At 41.2% G+C, this 22,090-nt stretch overlaps 1 protein-coding gene across 17 annotated transcripts in view; it reads right to left on the minus strand.

Moving 5' to 3' along the window:
• LOC137435371 (kinesin light chain 1) overlaps positions 1–22,090 on the minus strand; it is a 150,785-nt gene that overhangs the window by 63,383 nt on the left and 65,312 nt on the right. For all 17 annotated transcript variants that reach the window (XM_078784370.1, XM_078784361.1, XM_078784365.1 and 14 more), the window contains exons 3-6: positions 13,424–13,688; positions 12,996–13,226; positions 10,425–10,500; positions 4,656–4,887 (exon numbers count right to left, since the gene is read on the minus strand). In XM_078784370.1, the coding sequence (XP_078640496.1) occupies positions 4,656–4,887; positions 10,425–10,500; positions 12,996–13,226; positions 13,424–13,672 (788 nt within the window). In that variant the 5' untranslated portion in view covers positions 13,673–13,688. The remainder of the gene's footprint in view (positions 1–4,655; positions 4,888–10,424; positions 10,501–12,995; positions 13,227–13,423; positions 13,689–22,090) is intronic.

A 22,090-nucleotide genomic window follows, 5' to 3' on the forward strand; every position in this document is an offset into this window, starting at 1 on the left:
ATATACATATACATACACACAGTGCTGACAGAAATTATTCGCACCCTTGACACTTTTTCACATTTTGTTGTGCTACAGCCTGAAGCTAAAATGGATTAAATTGACATTTTTTGTCACTGATCTACACATTATTCCACATTGTCAAAGTGGAATTTTTACAAAATAATTAAAAATGAAATACAGAAATATCTGATTTACATAAATATTCAGCCCCATGAGCGAATATAAGCTCTGCTCCTTTGGCAGCGATTACAGCTTCGAGTCTTCTTGGGTGTCTGCATCAGCTTTGCACATGTGGATTTTGGGAGTTTCTCCTATTCCTCCTTGTAGATTTGCTCAAGCTCTGTCAAGTTAGATGGGAAGTGTCAGTGAACTGCAATCTTCAAGTCTGGGCTTTGGCTGGGCCACTCAAGGACTTTCACGTCCTTGTTCTGAAGCCATTCCAATGTTGCTTTGGCTGTATGCTTATGGTTATTGGCCTGTTGAAATGTAAATCTTCACAGTAGTCGAAGACCTTTTACACTCTGAAGCGGGTTCTCCTCAAGGATTTGCCTATATTTGGCTGCATTCATTGTTCCCTCGATCCTTACCAGTCTATGCTGCTGAAAAGCATCCCCATAGCATGATGCTGCCACCACCATGCTTCATGGTAGGGATGGTGTTAGATGGGTGATGAGCTGTGCTCAGTTTCTGCCAGACATAGCACTTTGCATTCAGGCCAAAACGTACAATTTTTGTCTCATCAGACCATATAATCTTTTGCTTCATGCTCTTAGTCTTTCACATGCCTTTTTGCAAACTTCAGGCGTGCTGTCATGTGCCTTTTTCTCAGGGGTAGCTTCCGTATGGCTACTCTCCCATAAAGCCTAGACTTGTGAAGTGCTGCAGAGAATTTTTGTTGTTGTTGTTGTTATATAGCCCCAGGCAGTACTCTCGAACAAGCACGCAGCACAGAGACAGCCAATAAATCTCTCAGGAGCTACCCAGAGATCCTCCCCATCCAGGATGGTGTACCCCAACCTTCACAAAGTTAGGGCCACGACAGAGTTGGAGAGGTGGAGGGTGGGGGGTGGGGTGTAGATAGAGAGAGAGAGGGAGAGAGAAAAAGAGACAGAGACAAGTGTGGAAGGGCCAGTCCATGGGGACCAATATCAGCAATATCAGCCATGTCCCAATATCCCAATATCATGTCCCGATATCATGGGGACCAATATCAGGGCCAGTCCAATATCAGCACTCTAAACGTGACCACACTGCCCTGACTTGCATTGCGTTGGGGGATACAAACACCGCGAAGAGGCATCCCCGATAGTCACTGCAGAGACTGTTTTCCTTCTAGTCAGGTTCACTGTTTTTTCGTTCAAAATTTTTGGAGATTAGCAAAACTATACATTTTTGTAATATTCAGAGCATGAGGAATCCAAAAATTAATGTTGGCATTTGCGGACACCTTTGCGAAAATGACATTCAGGACAGTGATGAAGATCTGTAAAAGCATATTCCTGAACGGTATAGACCTAGTAGATCCTGTGTATAATAATAATAATAATAATTCATTTATTACCTTCGCAAAAGCGGAAGGTTATGTTTTGATCGCTGTGTATTTATTTGTATGTCTGTGTGTGTGTGTGTATGTTATTCGCATAACTCAAAAAGTATTCAACCGAATTGCATGAAATTTGGTGGGATGATTGGTTATTATACGGGACACATTTGATTAGATTTTGGGAGCAATCGGGTCAAAGGTCAAGGTCAAGAAAAGGTCAAAATCGTATTTTTACCATAGCGCGGTCAATTTTTATCCAATTGGCATGCAACTAATGCCAAAATGTTCAGAATTCAATGCCCGATCTTGTGATATACGACATGACCCAGTGAAGACATTACCCTTGTTAGCGGTTGGGGGTCAAAGGTCAGGGGGGTCACGACCTTGCAAAATGTGCGTTTTTTGTCATAACTCGGTCAATTCTTATCCGATTTGCATGAAATCAGCACCAAACTGTTCACTGTTCTGTTCCCTACACTCCCATGCCAAGTACAGAACAGTAGCTGCGGCGAAGGTATGCGCTCTACCGAGTGCCCGTTCTAGTTTATTTTGTATAGCGCTTTTCAAGAAGCCCAAAGGCGCTTTTAGGACTTATAGTTCAATCTGATACTACAAGGCCGATTTCTTGCTTTATAAACCCATACCTATAACTTCAAAGGACTTGCATTATCATGTAATACAGTTATATCACAAATATAAAGACAATGGTTTTCAATTACCTTTGTTTGTTGCTTTTCTATAATCCTGAGCACTATTTTGAGGCCTTTATTGGATTCCTTGACCCAGAAAACATAGGATTCGCATATTTAAATTCCTGGACATAGGAACCATAGGAACATAGGAACTAATTAAGTTTATAGGTTGACTGGAAGCCGAGATAGCGCAAAATATGTATTTTATGGTGGCCATTTTGAAAATCCAAAATCTGTGTCTGTGCAAATGCCAACATTGATTTTCGGATTCTCCATGCTCTGATGATTCCAAAAATGTACAGGTTTGCTAATCTAGCAAAATTTTGAACGAAATTATATTTGTTAACATAGTGAACCTGACTATTCTGGCAGGTTCTCCCATCTTAGCCAAGGAACTCTGTAGTTATGTCAGAGTGGTCATTGGGTTCTTGGTCACCTCCCTGATCAAGGTCCTTCTTGCCTGGTTGCTCAGTTTGATCGGACAGCCAGCTCTAGGATTTGTCTGGGTAGTTCAATATTCTTTCCATTTCCTAATGATGGAGCTCAATGGGCTCTTGGGAACTTTCACCACTATATTAATTGTTTTATGGACTTCCCCAGATGTATCCCTCCTCAATTCTATCTCAGAGTTCTACAGACTGTTCCTTGGACTTCATGGCAGAGTTCCTGCTCTGACATGCACTGTCAACTGTGGGACCCAATATAGAAAGGTGCGTTTCTTTCTAAATAATGTCCAATCAATTGAATTGGTCTCAGGTGGACTCCATTAAAGTTGTAGAGACATCTCAAGGATTAATCAAAGGAAATTGGATGCACCTAAGCTCAATTTGGAGTGTCATAGCAAAGGGGTGGAATACTTATTGATTCAAAATATTTCAGTTTTACATTTATAATTATTTTGTAAAAGACTCCAAAACAAAAATTATACTTTTACATTATGATGTATTGTGTGTAGATCAGTGACAAAAAAACTCAATTTAATCCATTTAAAGTTCAGGCTGCAACAACAAAATGTGAAAAAAGTCAAGGGGTGTGAATACTTTCTGAAGGCACTGTTTGTATGGCTTAGTACTTCATCTTGTTCAGAATCCCTTGTGCATGAGGCTGGACTATCATCACTATTGCAAAGGAATAGGTACCTGAACTGAAACAATAATACTCGTATAAGCATCATCACATTGAAAGACCAAGATATTTTCACTTCATACTCGGCCTGGGCGATAATCGTGATGGGAAGATTATCGTGCTTTCCAGTTGCTATCATGATAACGATTATGAAAATTATTTATCACGATAACTGCTGCGCATGTGCAGTAGGTAAATCTCACCTTGAGCCCATATTTAACAATATTTTGGCTGCGTTTAGTGTTTATTTTCTCTCAAAAGATATACACATATTGAATGCAACACTATAAAATAAAGCAGGTGATATAATATGCAATGCATAGTTTCCAATATGTAATTTAAATGGTATATTGTTAAGCAATAAACATCAAAACAAACAACCAACTACTCAAGGCGCCAAAACAGCTTTCAGTCAAATTTGTTGATCCGTTAGACTGCATTTTGTTTGTGCGTGAAGTTAAGCAATCAAAGCAACATCATGTCAAATATCGAGAAGATGAGGGTCCTCATCAAAAGGTCCTCATCAAATGAAGTTCCACTTCAAAGGCGTTATTTTAAATGTTTGAAGATAGTCATATATGACTTTCTTCACAATGTCCCATTTAGACATAAGGAGAAATCACTGTACAACATAGATTACAAAAAGGCATTCGTCAAAGATTTGCAAAAGCCACACAGGTTATGAAGTTTGAACCTGGGGCGTGTTCCATTAGCAAGCAGCTGGCTATCGCCTGCCAAGCCAGATGTTCTGTATCGACCGCTTTGCAAGCTGCTCGCCTCGTCGCTCGGCAAATGGTGCAAGCGATTTCATCCATGCAAAATGAGTTTTTCTAGCTCAAAATTTCAACTAACTTTATTAAATAAATAAAATTAAAAATACGAACACACATGTAACTCAATGGCTATCCAGTTTGTTCTTATTGAGACTGGTATTGTTCTCAAGGAGCTATAATTACATTATTATCATGATATGGCGACAATCGTGTTAATACAGCCCATTATCATGATATAGGTTTTTCCATTATCGCCCAGGCCCATTATCATGATGTAGATTTTTCCATTATCGCCCAGGCCGACTCCATACCCAATCAAAAGGCTTATCTTCCTCTTAGATCAATGATACTCTATTTCAGAGCAAGAAAGGCCAAATTGGAAGTTTTTGGAGAACTCAAACAAACCGCCACATATTTGGTCACTTTTCTGTGCCATCATTTTCACCATCAAATTAATCACTACAAAGTGTTATCTCCTTGCAGCATGATCATACATGTTAAAACTATTTTTGTCCTTGCCTGTAGACCAATGCGAGAATGTTGAGCATTGTGGCAACATCAGGGTGGTCATGTCCCGAAGTTTTTTCCAAATCCTCCAAGGCCTGCTTACATAGTGGTACAGCCACCTCATAGCGGCCCTGTGAAGCGTACTGTATGACCAGATTATGAAGGGTGCGTAGACGTGCTGGAATCTCATAACCACCTTGTTGAGCTGCAGCCACAGCTGCCGCACTGCTGCGCCCCTGGGGAACTGAAAATAAAACACAAAAGAAAACAATAACGGCACTCGGTAGAACACATACCTCTGCCAAGCTGAGCAGTTTACGTTTTGCATCCCACTGATAGGCTGGATCTGCATGCGGACCTCACCCAAAATCTAATCAGCATGTTCTTGTCACCTTCCCAACTCACCCAAACCCATCAGGTTTTGTCCGAATCTGTCTACAATGTTTTGAAATATCGTGCTATTATCGTTTTTGACCATATCTCTCAATAGTGAAGAATCACTTTGGGAAATTAAAAGAGAACTGTATCCCAGATCCGGATTTTCACCAAAATCGAATCAATTTGTTGTTGTCGCACATCCAACCTGTCCTCCAAATTTAGTCACACTCAATACATAAACTTTTTGAGATATCATGCTATATATAGTTTTGGATCCATCTTAGACAGATAGCTCTTCCAGAGAAAGCTTCCTAGAATGACCTACAAATGGGGTGGGCATGATTTTTGCGTGATAATATGGATAATATTACAATAAATGTTCAGTAACTTTTCACACGCGAGATTTTGGTGCTGTAATTAGTAAGTTAGGTTTTAATTCACTATATTTGTGTGGAAATATTCACGTAGCCTGGAACAAAAAAAATAGCCAATCAGAAGACGCGTTTGATCGATCATTGATCATTAGCCAATGACAGTCGCCGTAGCTTAGCGCGTGATCCCACAGGGGCCAGGGCGGCCCCTCCAGTGAGGACGAGCCCGACGAAGTCTTCGAACGAAGAAAATACGCATGGAAAAGTGTGTTTTATGTGCATATTTCTGTCCAAAACGTGCAAAGTTTCACCATTTTCGGCCAAGACGTGGGTACGCTTTTTAGAATATGTGACGAAATGGAAGACTTTGGATGGTCCGCAAGCAAAAAACGCGAGAGACTACGTTGCTCGACACTCGGTGCCGCCAGTGGCAGCGGCAGTGCAGACTACAGTGACAGTGTATCCCCGCTACCTGATCATGGTGGATTTCATCAGACCTGTTAAGCACGCTTTACTGATTCTCAGCGAATTGAACGAACTATGAAGAGCATGAAAAAGAAAGCTGATGCAGCAGCTTCCAAAGGTAAATTTAAGGCTGTAGATATGATGCAGTCGACTAGATCGAGATCTAGTTCTAACCAGTTAGATTGTCTAGTGTTACTAATAGTATACTAGTGCCTATACTAGTAGTGGTTATCAATTTTCTTACATGGTTGATGTAGATCTACCTGCAGGCACCTAGAACTATGTCTGTGCATCCGCGATTCTGCGTAAATGCACGAATATGATAGAAGAGAAGGCACAACACACATGATTATTTTAGTAACAATTTTGTCATTCAGATTCATTAAAAAATTGGCGAGAAAATTGCAATGCAATGAGGATTTATCATTTTTTAAAGATGTGACCAGAAAAGCTCACAGTTTCCCCAAATAGATTGCAAAATGCGTGTAAATTAATATGGGTGCACAGAAATAGGTGCACAACAGAAAAATGATGGTAGATCTAAAATGAAATGGCAATGTTCCCTCCAAGAAATGAAGCTCAATGTGAGTTTTTTTTCGGATTTTTTGCATCAATGTTCTTTGGAATCATTTATATCACGCAATCCTAATTATTTTTTTAATGAAATTTGGTTTACTTTTAATTTTTGACGTAACATCCTAGGACCCACAGTCACGTGAAAAAGTAAGTACACCCCATGTACAGTTTTGACCTTTTCAACATATTTCAACATACAGCTATTTGATCTTCATTTCAACAATATTGACAGATAAAGTTGATATAATACAACAAATATCATGAAACATTTACATTTTGTAGTCCATTGTATAATTTAAATAAACATAAATGCAAATTTCGCATGTGGAAAAAGTAAGTACACCCCTACATTTATCACTACTTCAAACACCTAAAATTAGAATCAGGTGCACCAGCTCAGGTGCAAATGATTAGAACATCATAAGAGAGGATCTTGGAGGAACCTGTCTTATTTAAACCTCAGACATTTAGTTTGGTTTGCTCTTTGTTGTTGAAGTGTGCGGCGGCGTCGCCATGCCTAGATCAAAAGAGCTTTCTGAGGCCTTGAGAAAGAAGGTTAATGATGCCTACGAGTCTGGGAAGGTATTTAAAAAGATCTCCAAACAATTTGAAATCAATCAATCGACTGTCCGGAAGATCATCTACAAGTGGAGAAGATTCCAAACAACTGCCAACTTGTTCAGGCCAGGCCGCCCCAGCAAGTTCAGCCCGAGAGCAGACCGCAAGATGCTGAAAGAAGTCTCTAAGAACCCCAGAATGTCATCACGGGACCTACAGGTAGCTCTTGCCACTGTTGATGTCAAAGTGAATGAGTCTACCATTAGAAAGAGGCAGCACAAATTTGATCTACATGGGAGGTGTGCCAGGAGGAAACCTTTGCTGTCCAGAAAGAACATCAGGGCAAGACTAAAGTTTGCCAATAAACACCCTGGCAAAGACCAGCACTTCTGGAACAATGTGCTCTGGACAGATGAGTCAAAGGTAGAGCTATTTGGCCACAGTACCAGAAGACATGTTTGGCGAAAACCAAAGACAGCAGTTGACCACAAGAACCTGATACCAACTGTAAAGCATGGTGGTGGAAATATTATGGTTTGGGGCAGCTTTGCTGCATCAGAGCATGGGCAGCTCACCATCATAGAATCCACTATGAATTCTTCATTGTACCAGAGGGTGCTTGAGGATAATGTGAGGCCATCTGTCGGAAAGTTGAAGCTCAACCGAAGGTGGACCTTGCAACATGACAATGACCCTAAACATACCAGTAAATCCACCAAGGAATGGCTGAAAAGAAAGAAATGGAGGGTTCTGGAATGGCCAAGTCAAAGCCCGGAACTAAATCCCATCAAGATGTTGTGGGGGGATTTGAAACTAGCTGTGCATGCAAGAACTTTGAGTACCAGCTTGCTGGGATGAATGATCCCGGTGTGTACCCCAGTTTAGAATAGGTACACCGTATCCCTGCGCATCATAAGAGGCGATTAAGGATTGGCGCCAGGAAGGGCATCCGGCCATAAAAACATTGCCTCAAACAGGGAACCATGATCGTCATGGGGCCCGCAAGGCTAACCCCTGCTCTAGCGGGGAAAATGGCCTTAAAACGATCATTCATTCATTCATTGTGCATGCAAGAAACCCCTCAAACATCGCACAGCTGAAAGAATTCTGCATGGAGGAGTGGGCAAAAATTTCTCCCAGTCGATGTCAGAGACTGGTAGACAGTTATAAGAAACGCCTACTTGAGGTTGTTTCTGCGATAGGGGGCAATACCACCTTTTAGAGCCAAGGGTGTACTTACTTTTTCCACATGCGAAATTTGCATTTATGTTTATTTAAATTATACAATGGACTACAAAATGTAAATGTTTCATGATATTTGTTATATTATATCACCTTTATCTATCAATATTGTTGAAATGAAGATCAAATAGCTGTATGTTGAAATATGTTGAAAAAGTCAAAACTTTACATGGGCTGTACTTACTTTTTCACGTGACTGTACATGCACAGACATCACTGGACACAATGCTGTCGAAGATGATAGTGAAGATGATTCTGATGACGATGGCAGTGATGATGAAGTGGAGGTACCTGTGGCACTGGAATAACTTGTTGCATGTCAATCCAACACACACACACACACACACACACACACACACACACACACACACACACACACACACACACACACACACACACACACACACACACACACACACACACACACACACACACACACACACACACACACACACACACACACACACACACACACACACACACACACACACACACACACACACACACACACACACACACACACACACACACACACACACACACACACACACACACACGATTAAAAGTTAGTAGTTCGTTTATTTTCCAAAATATTCCACTCACAAGGTTCAGACATATATGGTGGCGGCCATCTTGGATTTTGACGTGGCAACCCAATTTTCAATAGCGTTCTTCCTTATGCCAAGATGCAGTCGTGGACCAGATTAGAAGTGAGTAGTTGGTTTATTTTTCAAGATATTTCACTCACAAGGTTCAGACATATATGGTGGCGGCCATCTTGGATTTTGACGTGGGTTGCACCCACACACCAAATTAGAATTCGGTCCTTCGCTTACGCAAGCAACGCACACATGTACGCACGCACGCACGCCTGCACGCACGCACGGGAAAACCATAGTCCCCCTTTCGCTCCGCGGTGCGATGGGGGACAAAAATACGAAAATTCAAAATTTTTGCACACATCTCAGTTTGAAGACATTAGTTGCCGCTATGTCAGGCAAAGCTCTAGCAATCTTTGCAGTCATTGGCGAGAAATTTGAATGTGTTTGTAAACTGGTCTGTTGCATGATTTTATGTTACCTCATTCTATTTTGAGTTCGAAGTGTTATTTTGTTAGATAATGTACATGTACATGGATATAACGTACACATCGTATGCATTAATACATGTATGTATGGACGAATAATTAGAGCGGTCGGTTTTCGCACATGCACAAGATTTGCGCGTGTGAAAAAGAGTATGTTGTTCTAGGCCCTATAGGCTATCATTTGCCACCATTTTCCCTCCCACCCCAGATGTAGGTCATGGAATCACAAATCTGAAGGGATATTGATTTCTGGGCCCACTGTCTATCTCTCAATGGTGAAGAATCAATAAAAAAATTATCATATCTGGATCCGGATCTGGATCTTAACCAAAATCTAATGAATTCGTTCTTGTCACACACCCAACCTGTCCACCAAATTTTGTCCAAATCCGTCCATAACCTTTTGAGATATCCTGCTCACAGACAAACAAAAAGACAGACAGACAGGGTTGAAACGTAACCTTTGGTGGCTGAAGTAATAATGTAAAGGCTAGTTCCTGATAATAGACAAAATGGAAACAAAGGTTTGACAGAAAACAGCAGTGCCATCAATTCAACAAGCGTTTAACGCCTAGGTCCCCCGTCGGTGAAGTGATGTGCGTTGACAAAGTGGAAGACGCAAGGCGGCCATCTTGGATTTTGACGTGACGACCCAATTTTCAATAGCGTTCTCCCTTATGCGTAGATACACCCACACACCAGATTAGAAGTTAGTAGTTCGTTTATTTTTCAAGATATTTCGCTTACAAGGTTCAGACATATATATGGTGGCGACCATCTTGGATTTTGACGTGGCGACCTAATTTTCAATAGCCTTCTTCCTTATGCCTAGGTACACCCACACACCAGATTATAAGTTGGTACTTCGCTTATTTTTCCAAGATATTCCGCTCACAAGGTTCAGACATACATGGCGGTGGCCATCTTGGATTTTGACGTGCGTTGCACCCACACACCAAATTAGAATTCGGTCCTTCGCTTACGCACTCATGCACGCATGCACACACGCACGCACAGACGGACGGACGCACACACGGACGGAGGGGAAAACCATAGTCCCCCTTTCGCTCCGCAGTGCGACGGGGGACAAAAAACACAAGGTACCTGCATCTGCATCATCATCCTCATTGGGAAAAAGGTCATCAAGCGACTCCTTAGATGATGCCATATCCTTCTCTTCCTGTTGAATAGACCAAGGCATATCAATAGGAATCAATCAGCAATCAATGAGTAAGTGAAGTTAAATATGTGGCAGAACCTCAAAAAGGCAATAACAGGCTGTTAATTAATGAACCTATGGATAGTTATATTTCTTTTTACGGCATAGCCCATAGGGCAAAGCAGTCTAGAACAGTGTTTGTCCGTCCATATGTATGTATGTATGTATGTATGTATGTATGTATGTATGTATGTATGTATGTATGTATGTATGTATGTCCCCTCAAACGTATACCAATCAGAGATGAGGATCTGGTCACATGACAGGGTGATGTGATTACGTCTGATGTTATTACGGCGTACAACGGCTAACTCCACACTCCGGCATTTTGATTCCCGTGTCGTTCAGGCTGAACATATCGTCGAACCTGTCATGTATCACAATCGCCATGCTCTACCTTTAGGTTTTTCATTCATTGTGAAACACAAACAAACCGATTGTTAAAATTATCATCAAATATCGAAAGCATAGTCATCTTCAATATATTAAAGTAGCGGCAGTTTTGTGTCCGGCTGTCATGCTACGTCATTACGTCTATGATGTCATTATGACGGCTGACTCCAGGCTGACTCCACCGACCAACATTTTAATTTACGAGTACACCCGCTCACAACAGGAGCGGCAGAAAGGGTCATGCCTCTTTGGGGTATATAGATTACAATAGATCTATGGTCGGGTCTCAAGAACATTGGGTGTGTGTTCATTTACCAAGTTTCTTGTGGAGAGATCGCCATTTGGTTTAAGCATCTGAGCAAGCACGCCATTCAAACCCTTAAGGAACGGCAGGCTTGGCAAGCGCTAGCTAGCTGCTTGGTAAATGAGCACACCCCGATCATCCTCCCTTTCAGTTTCATGTTAAACAGCAGGAAAAGTGGCTTTCATTGGTGGTTTTCAAAACAAAACCTCAATTGGTGGGTTTCAAAAGGCCGCTACGAAAAACGCCACTTTTTGGCAGGAAGGGTCATGTTATTTACCCAACCCTTGTGGGGTATATAGATTATAGTAGATCTTCGCTCAGTTCTGTCAGTAAAGCTTACGTCAGGGATGTGGGGATTCCTCCAAATATCTTTGTTCAATGTTATAAACAGCATTAGCGACTGTTTAAAAAGCTAATCATACGTGTTTGTGGTTTATAATATTTTACAAGCCCAGCTACGCCGCTGTTGGACTTCCGGTATTGTTTTATTATTCCACTGATTTACAGATAATAAATAATTAAAAGAAACTTAAGAATACTGCTTTTGAGACTAATAGTTCTCAAATGAGTGTTAACGCAATTTAGTAGCATGAGATCACCTCTGTTTTTTATTAAACAGGGTCTAAGGCTCATACAGGTGCTCTGATACAAATCACCCATGCAGACAAATACATGAAAAAATACCGCACTTGACTTCAGAAAGGCACAGCCACTGAACTTGAAGGAAGTGACATAGAGCAGTCTAGGTAGCAGCTGTGCCATCTTCATGACACCGCTTTTCTCTCTGCACTCAGGCTGGCAATCAGGAGAAATTTCCTCTTCCCTGTGGATGCCAACCTCTGGTTGTTTGCCCAACTGTGCTGTCCTTCAAATACTGAGCATCAAGCAAGGAAGCAGCATGTATCATTTTTTAAGTCTTTGGTACAACTCAACCAAAATTTGAACCACCGGCCTCCCAGACGACAAGCAGACACTCTAACCATTACACCACCGAGTCTGGTGCCAACGTAGCTGCAATGATATTGCAACCTTACATTTCTTCATATACCTTTGTCATTAAGTAAATCTCTTTAATTTGACTTTGATGTTCAACATACCACTTGTCACTCCTTGACTTGATGAAGAATAAAGTAATGTGGACCAATGGCATCTTAAGGCAGGATGTCAGGGCATGGGGCCTCCAGCACACATTTTGATGATCATGCAATTTTACTGTTCCCTCACATCTTGCCTTTCTCCAATCACTGTTATCCCCCCCTACTCAAATGTCATGGACTACAAAATTGTTCAACAATCTACTTTGATTCCATTTTCCAACATTGAGGCTGTCTTGCTCACCTTCTGTCTGCTTCACCTTACTGCTTTCCTGCCAATGACTAAACAAGCTTCCAACAGAGATTGAGTTCTGCTCCTCCCTGCATTCCCTCAAGTATGCAGCTTGTTCTTCTTGTGTCCCACCAAATATATGACTCTGATCTTTATTGTTTCCACCAATGCATTGTTGATTTAATTGCCCTGAATTCCTGTTGTTGTCCTCGATCCTTGATAATATAGTTTTTTTTTAAAGAAGAAAGAAAAACTACACGCTGATATCAAGGTAATCACGTCCAGGAGAAACAAATGATCATTCAGTAGTAACATGATTCCAAGCAAGCAAAATAACTGTCACACAGACACCAAAACCTGTCTGATATGGCACCAGTGGACAACTGGTGAACCCCATTCATCTGTAGGAATAAGGCTCAGAACAGGGACTCACCGAGGGAGAGTTGTTATCGTCATACTTCTTCATCTGGTTCATAAACTCCAGATGCTTCTTCTCCTCCTCAAGCTGTGCCACTTGCTGCTCGCTGAGCTGAAGGCGCTGCTGTGTGTTGGCCAGCTCCTCACGCAGCCAACTGTTCTCCTGGCACAACCGGCGCACTTGGGCACGCAGCTTTTGTTTCTCTGACTCCACTACACTCAAGTGGTTCGTCAAGGCAACCATTACCTAACACATGACAGAAACAGGAGGCACACTTTGTTGGACAAACATATTTGAGAATTCCTATTCAGTGCATTTCCATGTAGCATTGAAAAAATTGTTTCTTAGCATAAACTGACACTGAATTGATAAATCTAATTAGATCACAAGATAAAAAAAAAATGCAATAGATCATTGTTTCATGGTGCACAACTTTTGAAGACCTGTGCTTCCCCAAGTCCCAGCTCAATCATCTCCAGAGATTTTCGGATGATGTTGGCTTTCTCTTCCACCACACTGCATTCATCTTCCTTTTGCAGGCATCCCAGTGTATCCAGCAAGCTCTGCAGGATCGAGTTGTGCTCATTACGTAATGTGTCCAGTCCTTGGATAACTGCCTTTGTACTAGAGATTATCTCATCCTGAGACAATCTCTCTGTCTTCTCTTCCTTGGGTGTCCGTGCACCAGACATTGCTGTTTTGAACCTCCTGAAAAGCACAACCGCATCCAAACAGCATCATGATGGAAGTTAAAGTTTCAAATCATCTTTTACTTTTATAAAATTCGAATCTGTTCAAGTGACATGAAATAACGTACAAGAGTGGGGATCACTTTGGTGCAACCTCAACAACATATGTCAAAGGCCAAATCCAAATATGGGTAATCGGAACTGCAAAGATCCTTCTAAATATTCCACTGTAAAGTACCAAGATTTCAGCATTTTTTTTGTGACAGCGTCTTCTTCAAAACACACCCACCAAATCCCCAAGCCAACCGCCACTCCTCCTCCCTCCCCGACAGACATTCCCCCAACTCACTCAGTATGTATGTGTGTGTATATATATATATATATATATATATATATATATATATATAGATAGATAGATAGATAGATAGATATATATATATATATATATATATATATATATATATATATATATATATATATATATATATATATATATATATATATATATACAGACTTGGCATTTAATATGGAATATTTTTTTTTTTCTTGACGGGTTTACTTTCTGATCTCAGTATATCAATCTGGTGAGTTTATTTTACCCTTCGGTGATGTCTTTGTTGAAAGAACCATGTTACTGCTTGTCTTTTGCAGCAAGAAGCCAATAACAGGATTATATCACAGGTGGCGTGGCAAAATGTACGGACAGGTACATTTGACGATTGGCTTCACAATTGGGTATACAAGGGTTTTGCGTTCTGTGTTCGTGGAAAACAACTGCTGCACGTCTCCAAAAGTTATTGCCGCTTCCTCTGGAGATGGTCCGTCAACTCGACAATGCTGTTTGTCATGGAGTGGTGGCTTTACGAAATTCCGGCATGAAACAGCGTGCTATTGCTCGGCAGTATGGCATCACTCAAGGTCAGGTGTCAAAGATCCTGAAACGAAATGCTCAGAGGGGTGTCCCTACTCCAATACCGAGGTCAGGACGTCCCCGCAGAACCACAAGGAGGGATGATCGCCAGCTGCACCGGTTAGTCCGCAATGGCCCTACCAAGTCAGCTAATCGGCTTAGGGCTGAGTGGCAGCAACTGACAAATGTGCCTGTATCCAGAAGTCTAGTCAACCAACGACTGGTTCAATCAGGCTATCGTGCCAGGCGTCCCCTGAGAAATCCACGCCTGACCAGACAACATCGCCAGCACCGATTGCAGTGGGCCAGAGAGCACCGACAATGGCAGCCAGGACACTGGAATCACGTGATCTTCAGTGACGAGTCTAGATTTCTGGTCTATCGTCAATATGGCCACGTCCGAGTGCGCAGACAAGTGCATGAAGCCTACAACAAAGATTGTATAGTGCCAAGAGTCCAAGCTGAAGGTGGTGGGGTGACCGTTTGGGCTGCTTTTCATGCAGGGGGAAAAACTGACCTGGTTGTTCTGAATGGAAACCTGAACCAGTTCAAGCCCAGGGCCATTCTGGAAGAAACATTGCTTCCATTTGTTCGTGCAACCTTTCGAGGAAACTTTGTCTTCCAAGATGACAATGCACGGCCTCATCATGCTCGCATGATCCAACACTTTCTTGCTGACCATGGTGTCGAGCATATGGAGTGGCCTGCCATGTCCCCGGATATGAATCCGATAGAGAACTTGTGGGCAGAATTAACGCGTGAAATCGACCACTTGGACCAGCAGCCTGCCTCTGTGCGTGAATTGCAGCAGGCTATTGTCACTGCATGGCAAGCTATTCCTGTCCAAACCTTGGCAAATCTCGTGAACGGCATGCCTCAACGTGTACGTACTCTCCTGAATGCTCGTGGGGGTTACACGAAGTACTGAACTGTAATTTTACTGTCCGTAATCCCAGTCGTAATTTAACTTTTGTTTTTGTTAAAAAATTTTTTGGCTAATCTGCAAAATAAAGCGATACTTCTGGAAAACGCACAGAAGTTCAACACAGTACTGTCCATGAATTGAGTTCGATATCAGTTTACATCACTTTCAAGGATCAATTTATTTGTTTTGAAATGTCAAATGGGGTTTTTGTTTATTTTAAAGGTCACATTAACAAAATCTAGAATAATTTCAACATAATTCCAATGAACTTTTGGTTCTAAGACATCTTGAAAAGTAAGTTCACCCCCACAAAAAAAATATTCCATATTAAATGCCAAGTCTGTATATATGTATATATATATATATATATATATATATATATATATATATATATATATATATATATATATATATATATATATATATATATATATATATACATATATATATATATATATATATATATATATATATATATATATATATATATATATATCTCTCGGAAGAAATTAAATAAGTAGCGGACGTAGCTTCAAGACAATCGATCTTTAATTTTCAGACAAGCTTTTGGCCAACACAGGCCTACTTCTCAGTTTTCCTCGATTTAAAAGAAAGACTTTCCGCTACTTATTTAATTATTTAATGCAAATGAGGGCACCCTGCTCGTATTGTGTAGTTTCTGCTGTTTCTCACAGATATATATTCCTTTGAACTGTTTATAAATCTCAAATTATTCCACAAGCCTTGCCCAAGGTATTTTAAACAAACCAATTTCGGATAAACTAATGAAAAGCTCATTGTGTATTCTAAACAGGCAGACAAGTGCAACAAAATTACAACCGTAGCTTGAGGGCAATATTACTTCTTCCGAAAGGCATATAACTAACACGCCATTGAGGGATGTGCCAGAAGCTAATGGGGCCACAAATTCAAGACCGCTGCTGAAAGTGGCTCTTCCAAAAGGCTTTGGACTGAAGCAGAGAGAGCAAGCATGCAAGGGGAATAATGATCAAACAATTTCACCTTCAAGAGCTATCCTCCTTGATAAATGTTTATACCCAAGGCACTCGTCCCTCGGTGAGCCCCGGCACTCACTTCAATAAATATGGAAAGCTGGACACCGAGTGCTGATTTGCTGATAATTCAATAATAGTGCTGAAGACCCTTTAAAGGAACAAGTACTCGATTGAAAAACGTAAATGACTAAAGACTATCAACACTCAACACATCTCCAGTACAAATATTTACATTCACCAAAAGTCTAAATAAATTCCTGCATATACAGATGAAGAAGTTTCATTACAACCACAAATAAAGATTAAATGCAGACCTGCACTTCATCATTTAGTTGTTTTGCCATGTTGGTTGTGTGAACAAAATGAGCATGCCAGTCATGCATGTAGCAGGAAAGTCAAAACCTTCCTTTTGGGGAGCTGGGATGAGGCCTTTTAACGACATTATGATTTCGCGTAAGATGAGAGGGAGACGCATTACGGTCAAGGCAGTAAATCCATCTTTTGCCGTTATTCTTCATTGCAAGTTTGTTTTGTTGGAGGTCAGTGATCATGACGCTGTACTTTATACTAAGACAGTGGGGTGGATATACCATACATCATGTCGGATTTAACGGGTAATTGACTTTAATGCAGTGATGCAAGTATGAAAGGAATATTCAAAGCATTAATAAATAACTTTGTGAAGATCATGCATGACATTCCAATTTCCGAAACACAATCGAGTACCACCAGCCCCACCTTCAATGGGGCTGGTGGCACTCGATTTATAGAGGTTATGGGTAAAGGTAAAGTATAACTTCAATGGCAACACCTTTTCGTAACCAGCCACATCAACATCAAATCTCCTTCGCTGATATATTTGATCTAACACTATCATAATTTTGATGCAATATACATTTTTAACTGCACCCCCAACAGAACAAAAACAAGGAATCAAATGACAATCTTGCAATTATCACCAGACAGTATAACATGCTTTGCATTGGTGCTCGCACGGGTCTCTCCAAGTATTTTGATAACTAAATAAATATTGATGGTCTTGCTACAGGCATTGGATTTCCCTGCCACATAGACAGCAGTGTCAATATATTAAATGGATAATTGTATCTTGTGCACAATATATTGTTACGGACGCGGTTAAAGATGTTATTTACCGAGCGGTGGTATTGCCGCGACCTAACAGTTTCCCCGATTCTTCCCCAACTCACCCGATTCACCCAGACGTTGGCCAAATCGCGCTATGCCAAATCAATGGTAGAAAGGACACGACGACTGGGAAAGAGGAAACGACGCAAGGTTATATATTTATTTATTATATATTTATATATTTATATAGTTATATATTTATTATATATTTATTTCCCAAATCTTAATATACCTAATATATTACAGTTCTCAAGACCTCCGGAGGAGGGTATAATTACAGTGGTGGAGAAAAGGGGTAGATTACAAGGCAGTGAGGTAAAGACACAGAAGAGATGGGCACTTAATTACCGTCTTATCTTATCCCAGACAGACCACAGACAAACGGAACAAGGCTGACTTACACAGGGATTGATGGCAGGAAGGGACAGGTAGTCGATAGCACAAGGTGCACCTTGGCTCGGGGACAGGATAAAGCACGGTCCAGAAGATGCGGGGAGGTGTCACAGCGCTCGAAGGGGACGTCTTTCTTTCTCCAAGCTCCGCGCGCATCTGACGTCACCTCCCTCTCCCTGCGCATGCTCAGCGGGGAGTGACACGCCCTCGGCTGGTTGGTTCCGCCCCACTGGGCCGGTCCGCCGCTTCCATTGGGTGCGGGGGTTACCGGGCTCCGCCCTTGACGAGGAGCTGACAGGGAGCCCCTATTTGGTAACCCCGTCGAGCACATGTTCGATGGCGGCTCGTTGGGAAGGCCTGGTGCCTTCCCAACACCCCTACCAACCAAGCCGGAGTGAGGACGCGCACTCCCTGCGCTCGTTGTTGTGGTTGTTGTTGTTGTTGTTGTTGTTGTTGTTGAACTGTGAGGAAGAGCTGCGGGGAGGTATTGGGAGGTCCTAAACTTCCTAACGGTGCCATACAATCACATTCTGGTGCAACGAAGGGTCAGAATGAATGGAAACGAGTCCTTAACTGACATAGACTAAGAATAACTAGCAAGATGTCCTATAGTTGTCTTACATGAGATGCGGTGAACCTGGGCACGACATTTAATGGGGGAAATAGGGGGAGGTCGGGTCTACAGAGTGTTGTTTACAGAAAATGGGACTAGGGAATGGGGGATTGGGGATAGTTGGGAAGTATTGAGGAAATAGGGGAATATTTACAAGCGGATATGGATGGATGCAAATCCCATATCCGCAACAATATTTTTAAAATAATCTAAGATGGGTCATACAGCATATGTGCAGGACAATAACATTTGGAGATACAATTGTGCTTGTACATGAATAGACAATGGACGAATCAACACTGTTTGTGCAATTTGAATCCGGGATCCCAGCATCATCAACGATGTGCTCAGAGGGGAACTCCAAACAGGCCAACCAAAACTGCTTCTGAATTTTGAGGTTTTAACTGTGCTTCCGGAACAGATCATACATAATCTCCCTCTAACCACTTTGTATGTTACATGCCTACGACTACAGCCTTTATAATAAACACCAGTAAATAAACCCGGGTTGGAACAGTTTGCTTTGGAACAGTTGGAACAGTTTATTTGAGGGTATAGCCTCCTGAGCGTGCCAAAGTCTGAAGCCTCGGCCTTGTGAATTTTTGGGTCCACAGGGTCTTTTGTGTCCTCTGGGTCAGTTGGGTCTTCTGGCTCTCTGGTGTCTTCAATGGTCTCGGGGTATTTTGGATCTTCGGGGTGTTTTGGTTCCTCAGGGTCTTTTCAGTCTTCAGGATCGCTGGGGTCTTTTCAGTCTTCAGGATCGCTGGGGTCTTTTTGGGTCTGGAGTCTGTGTCTTTTGGGTATTTTCGGTCTTTGGGGTCCATTGGGTCCTCGGGGTATTTTGGACTCATTGGGGTCTTTTGGGTCCTCTGGGTTAAGTATTTCATGTTACAATTATTGTGGGTGGTGTCAGGTCAGCTGTCCAACCAATGGGTGAAGAGCAGACATACATACTCAAACACTTGCTCCATTATATATACTAGCAACGGTACACACCCTGCCGGCGGGGCTTCAATTGGGAGGCCCAAATGAAAAGGCAAAATATCGGAAATTGAAGGCTTTTTTATTTTAAACGATTTATATAAACATCCGTTAAATCATATCACACGCAAATCATCAAAATCTAAACAGTATTTGTAGAATTTCAATAAAAGCCACATCACTGTTCATATCAGCAAATATTATTCCATAGTGTTTGGAAAAACTGGAAAATTTGGAAAAAACAATATAGCCTATTTTACTCCAGGGGGTCCCAGGATTACCCACCCAAAATGTCATTGCGATCGGTTCAGCCGTTTTTGCGGTACCTGGGAACGACGGACAGATGGACATTTGGTGAATTATAGTAAGGTATGTATGTGTGTGTATATATATATATATATATATATATACACACATATGTATGTATGTATGTATGTATATATATATATATATATATATATATATATATATATATATCTATATATATATATATATATCTACATATATATATATATACATATATATATATATATATATCTATATATATATATATATATATATATATATATATATATATATATATATATATATATATATATATATATATATATATATATACAGTGGAACCTTGACTTACGAGTTTAATTCGTTCCGTGACCGAGCTCGTAACTCAAATTGCTCGTATCTCAAATCAAATTTCCACATTGAAATGCATTGAAATGCTATTAATCCGTTCCAGCCCGCCAAAAACCACACCAATTTTTTTTAAAATATACAGTATATATAAAAATATCTCGCGCTTTATATTTCACCTGTATGCAGCATACAAGTTGGCAGGATGGCCTGGACTGGAGGTACGCACACTTGACTCTAAAGTCTAAACTGTCCAGCCTGGGTTTGAATCCCGACCCAGCTATAACCTGTCATGGGTGAATCACAGGCAGGGTGATTCATCAATGTGTGTACCGCTAAACTGGGCGCCCCGTTTGCGTCCCATTAGTTGTTGGATGTTAAGGATCTCACCGTGTTTTCCACAAAGAGAAGGCGAGCTATCGCCGGCATTCTGAACAAGTTGTGGCCTGGCATGCTCTTCTCCTCTGCCGTTATATACGTCCTCCTCGACACCTCGCTCATGTTTTTCGACGATTGCGTGTTTTATATCCAAGCACATCATCCTCTTCTTCTTCTTCTCAGCACTGCACTTGCCACTCACTTTCTTAGGCCCCATGGTTAAAACCAAGAAATTTTCCGAAATAACCAAAATGCGAAAAAAAAAATGCAGCGCTGTACGACAGAGATACGTACTGTACGTGCACGGCAAGATAACCACGTGACCAGAACCCACCTGGCGGCGTGAACTCGAAATAACCAAAATGCGAAAAAAAAAATGCAGCGCTATACGACAGAGATACGTACTGTACGCGCACGGCAAGATAACCACGTGACCAGAACCCACCTGGCGGCGTGAACTCGAAATAACCAAAATGCGAAAAAAAAAATGCAGCGCTATACGACAGAGATACGTACTGTACGTGCACGGCAAGATAACCACGTGACCAGAACCCACCTGGCGGCGTAAACTCAAAATAACCGAAATGCGAAAACTAAAATGCAGCGCTATACGACAGAGATACTGTACTTGAACGGCAAGATAACCACGTGACCGGGTGGCGAAAGCTCGTAACTCGGATCTCGGCTCGCATCTCAAAGCAATAAACCGCCGGAGCGACGGCTCGTATCTCGAAAAACTCGTAAGTTGGGGCACTCGTAAGTCAAGGTTCCACTGTATATATCTATATATATATCTATATATATATCTATATATATATTTATATATATATATATATATATCTATATATCTATATATATATATATATATATATATATATATATATATATATATATATATATATACAGTGGGGAGAACAAGTATTTGATACACTGCCGATTTTGCAGGTTTTCCCACTTACAAAGCACGTAAAGGTCTGTAATTTTTATCATAGGTACACTTCAACTGTGGAAGACGGAATCTAAAACAAAAATCCTGAAAATCACATTGTATGATTTTTAAGTAATTAATTTGCATTTTATTGCATGAAATAAGTATTTGATCACCTACCAACCAGTAAGAATTCCGGCTCTCACAGACCTGTTAGTTTTTTCTTTAAGAAGCCCTCCCATTCTCCACTCATTACCTGTATTAACTGCACCTGTTTGAACTCGTTATCTGCATAAAAGACGTCTCCAGACCGTCTCCGACCACAAAGACCGCAAAGACCGACCGCAAAGCCGTCTCCAGACCTGTCCACACTCAATCAGACTCCAACCTCTCCACAATGGGCAAGACCAGAGAGCTGTCTAAGGACATCAGGGACAAATTTGTAGACTTGCACAAGGCTGGGATGGGCTACAGGACAATAGGCAAGCAGCTTGGTGA

Source organism: Myxine glutinosa, chromosome 9 (genome assembly GCF_964187855.1).
Source record: "Myxine glutinosa chromosome 9, kmMyxGlut1.1, whole genome shotgun sequence".
NCBI lineage: Eukaryota > Metazoa > Chordata > Myxini > Myxiniformes > Myxinidae > Myxine > Myxine glutinosa.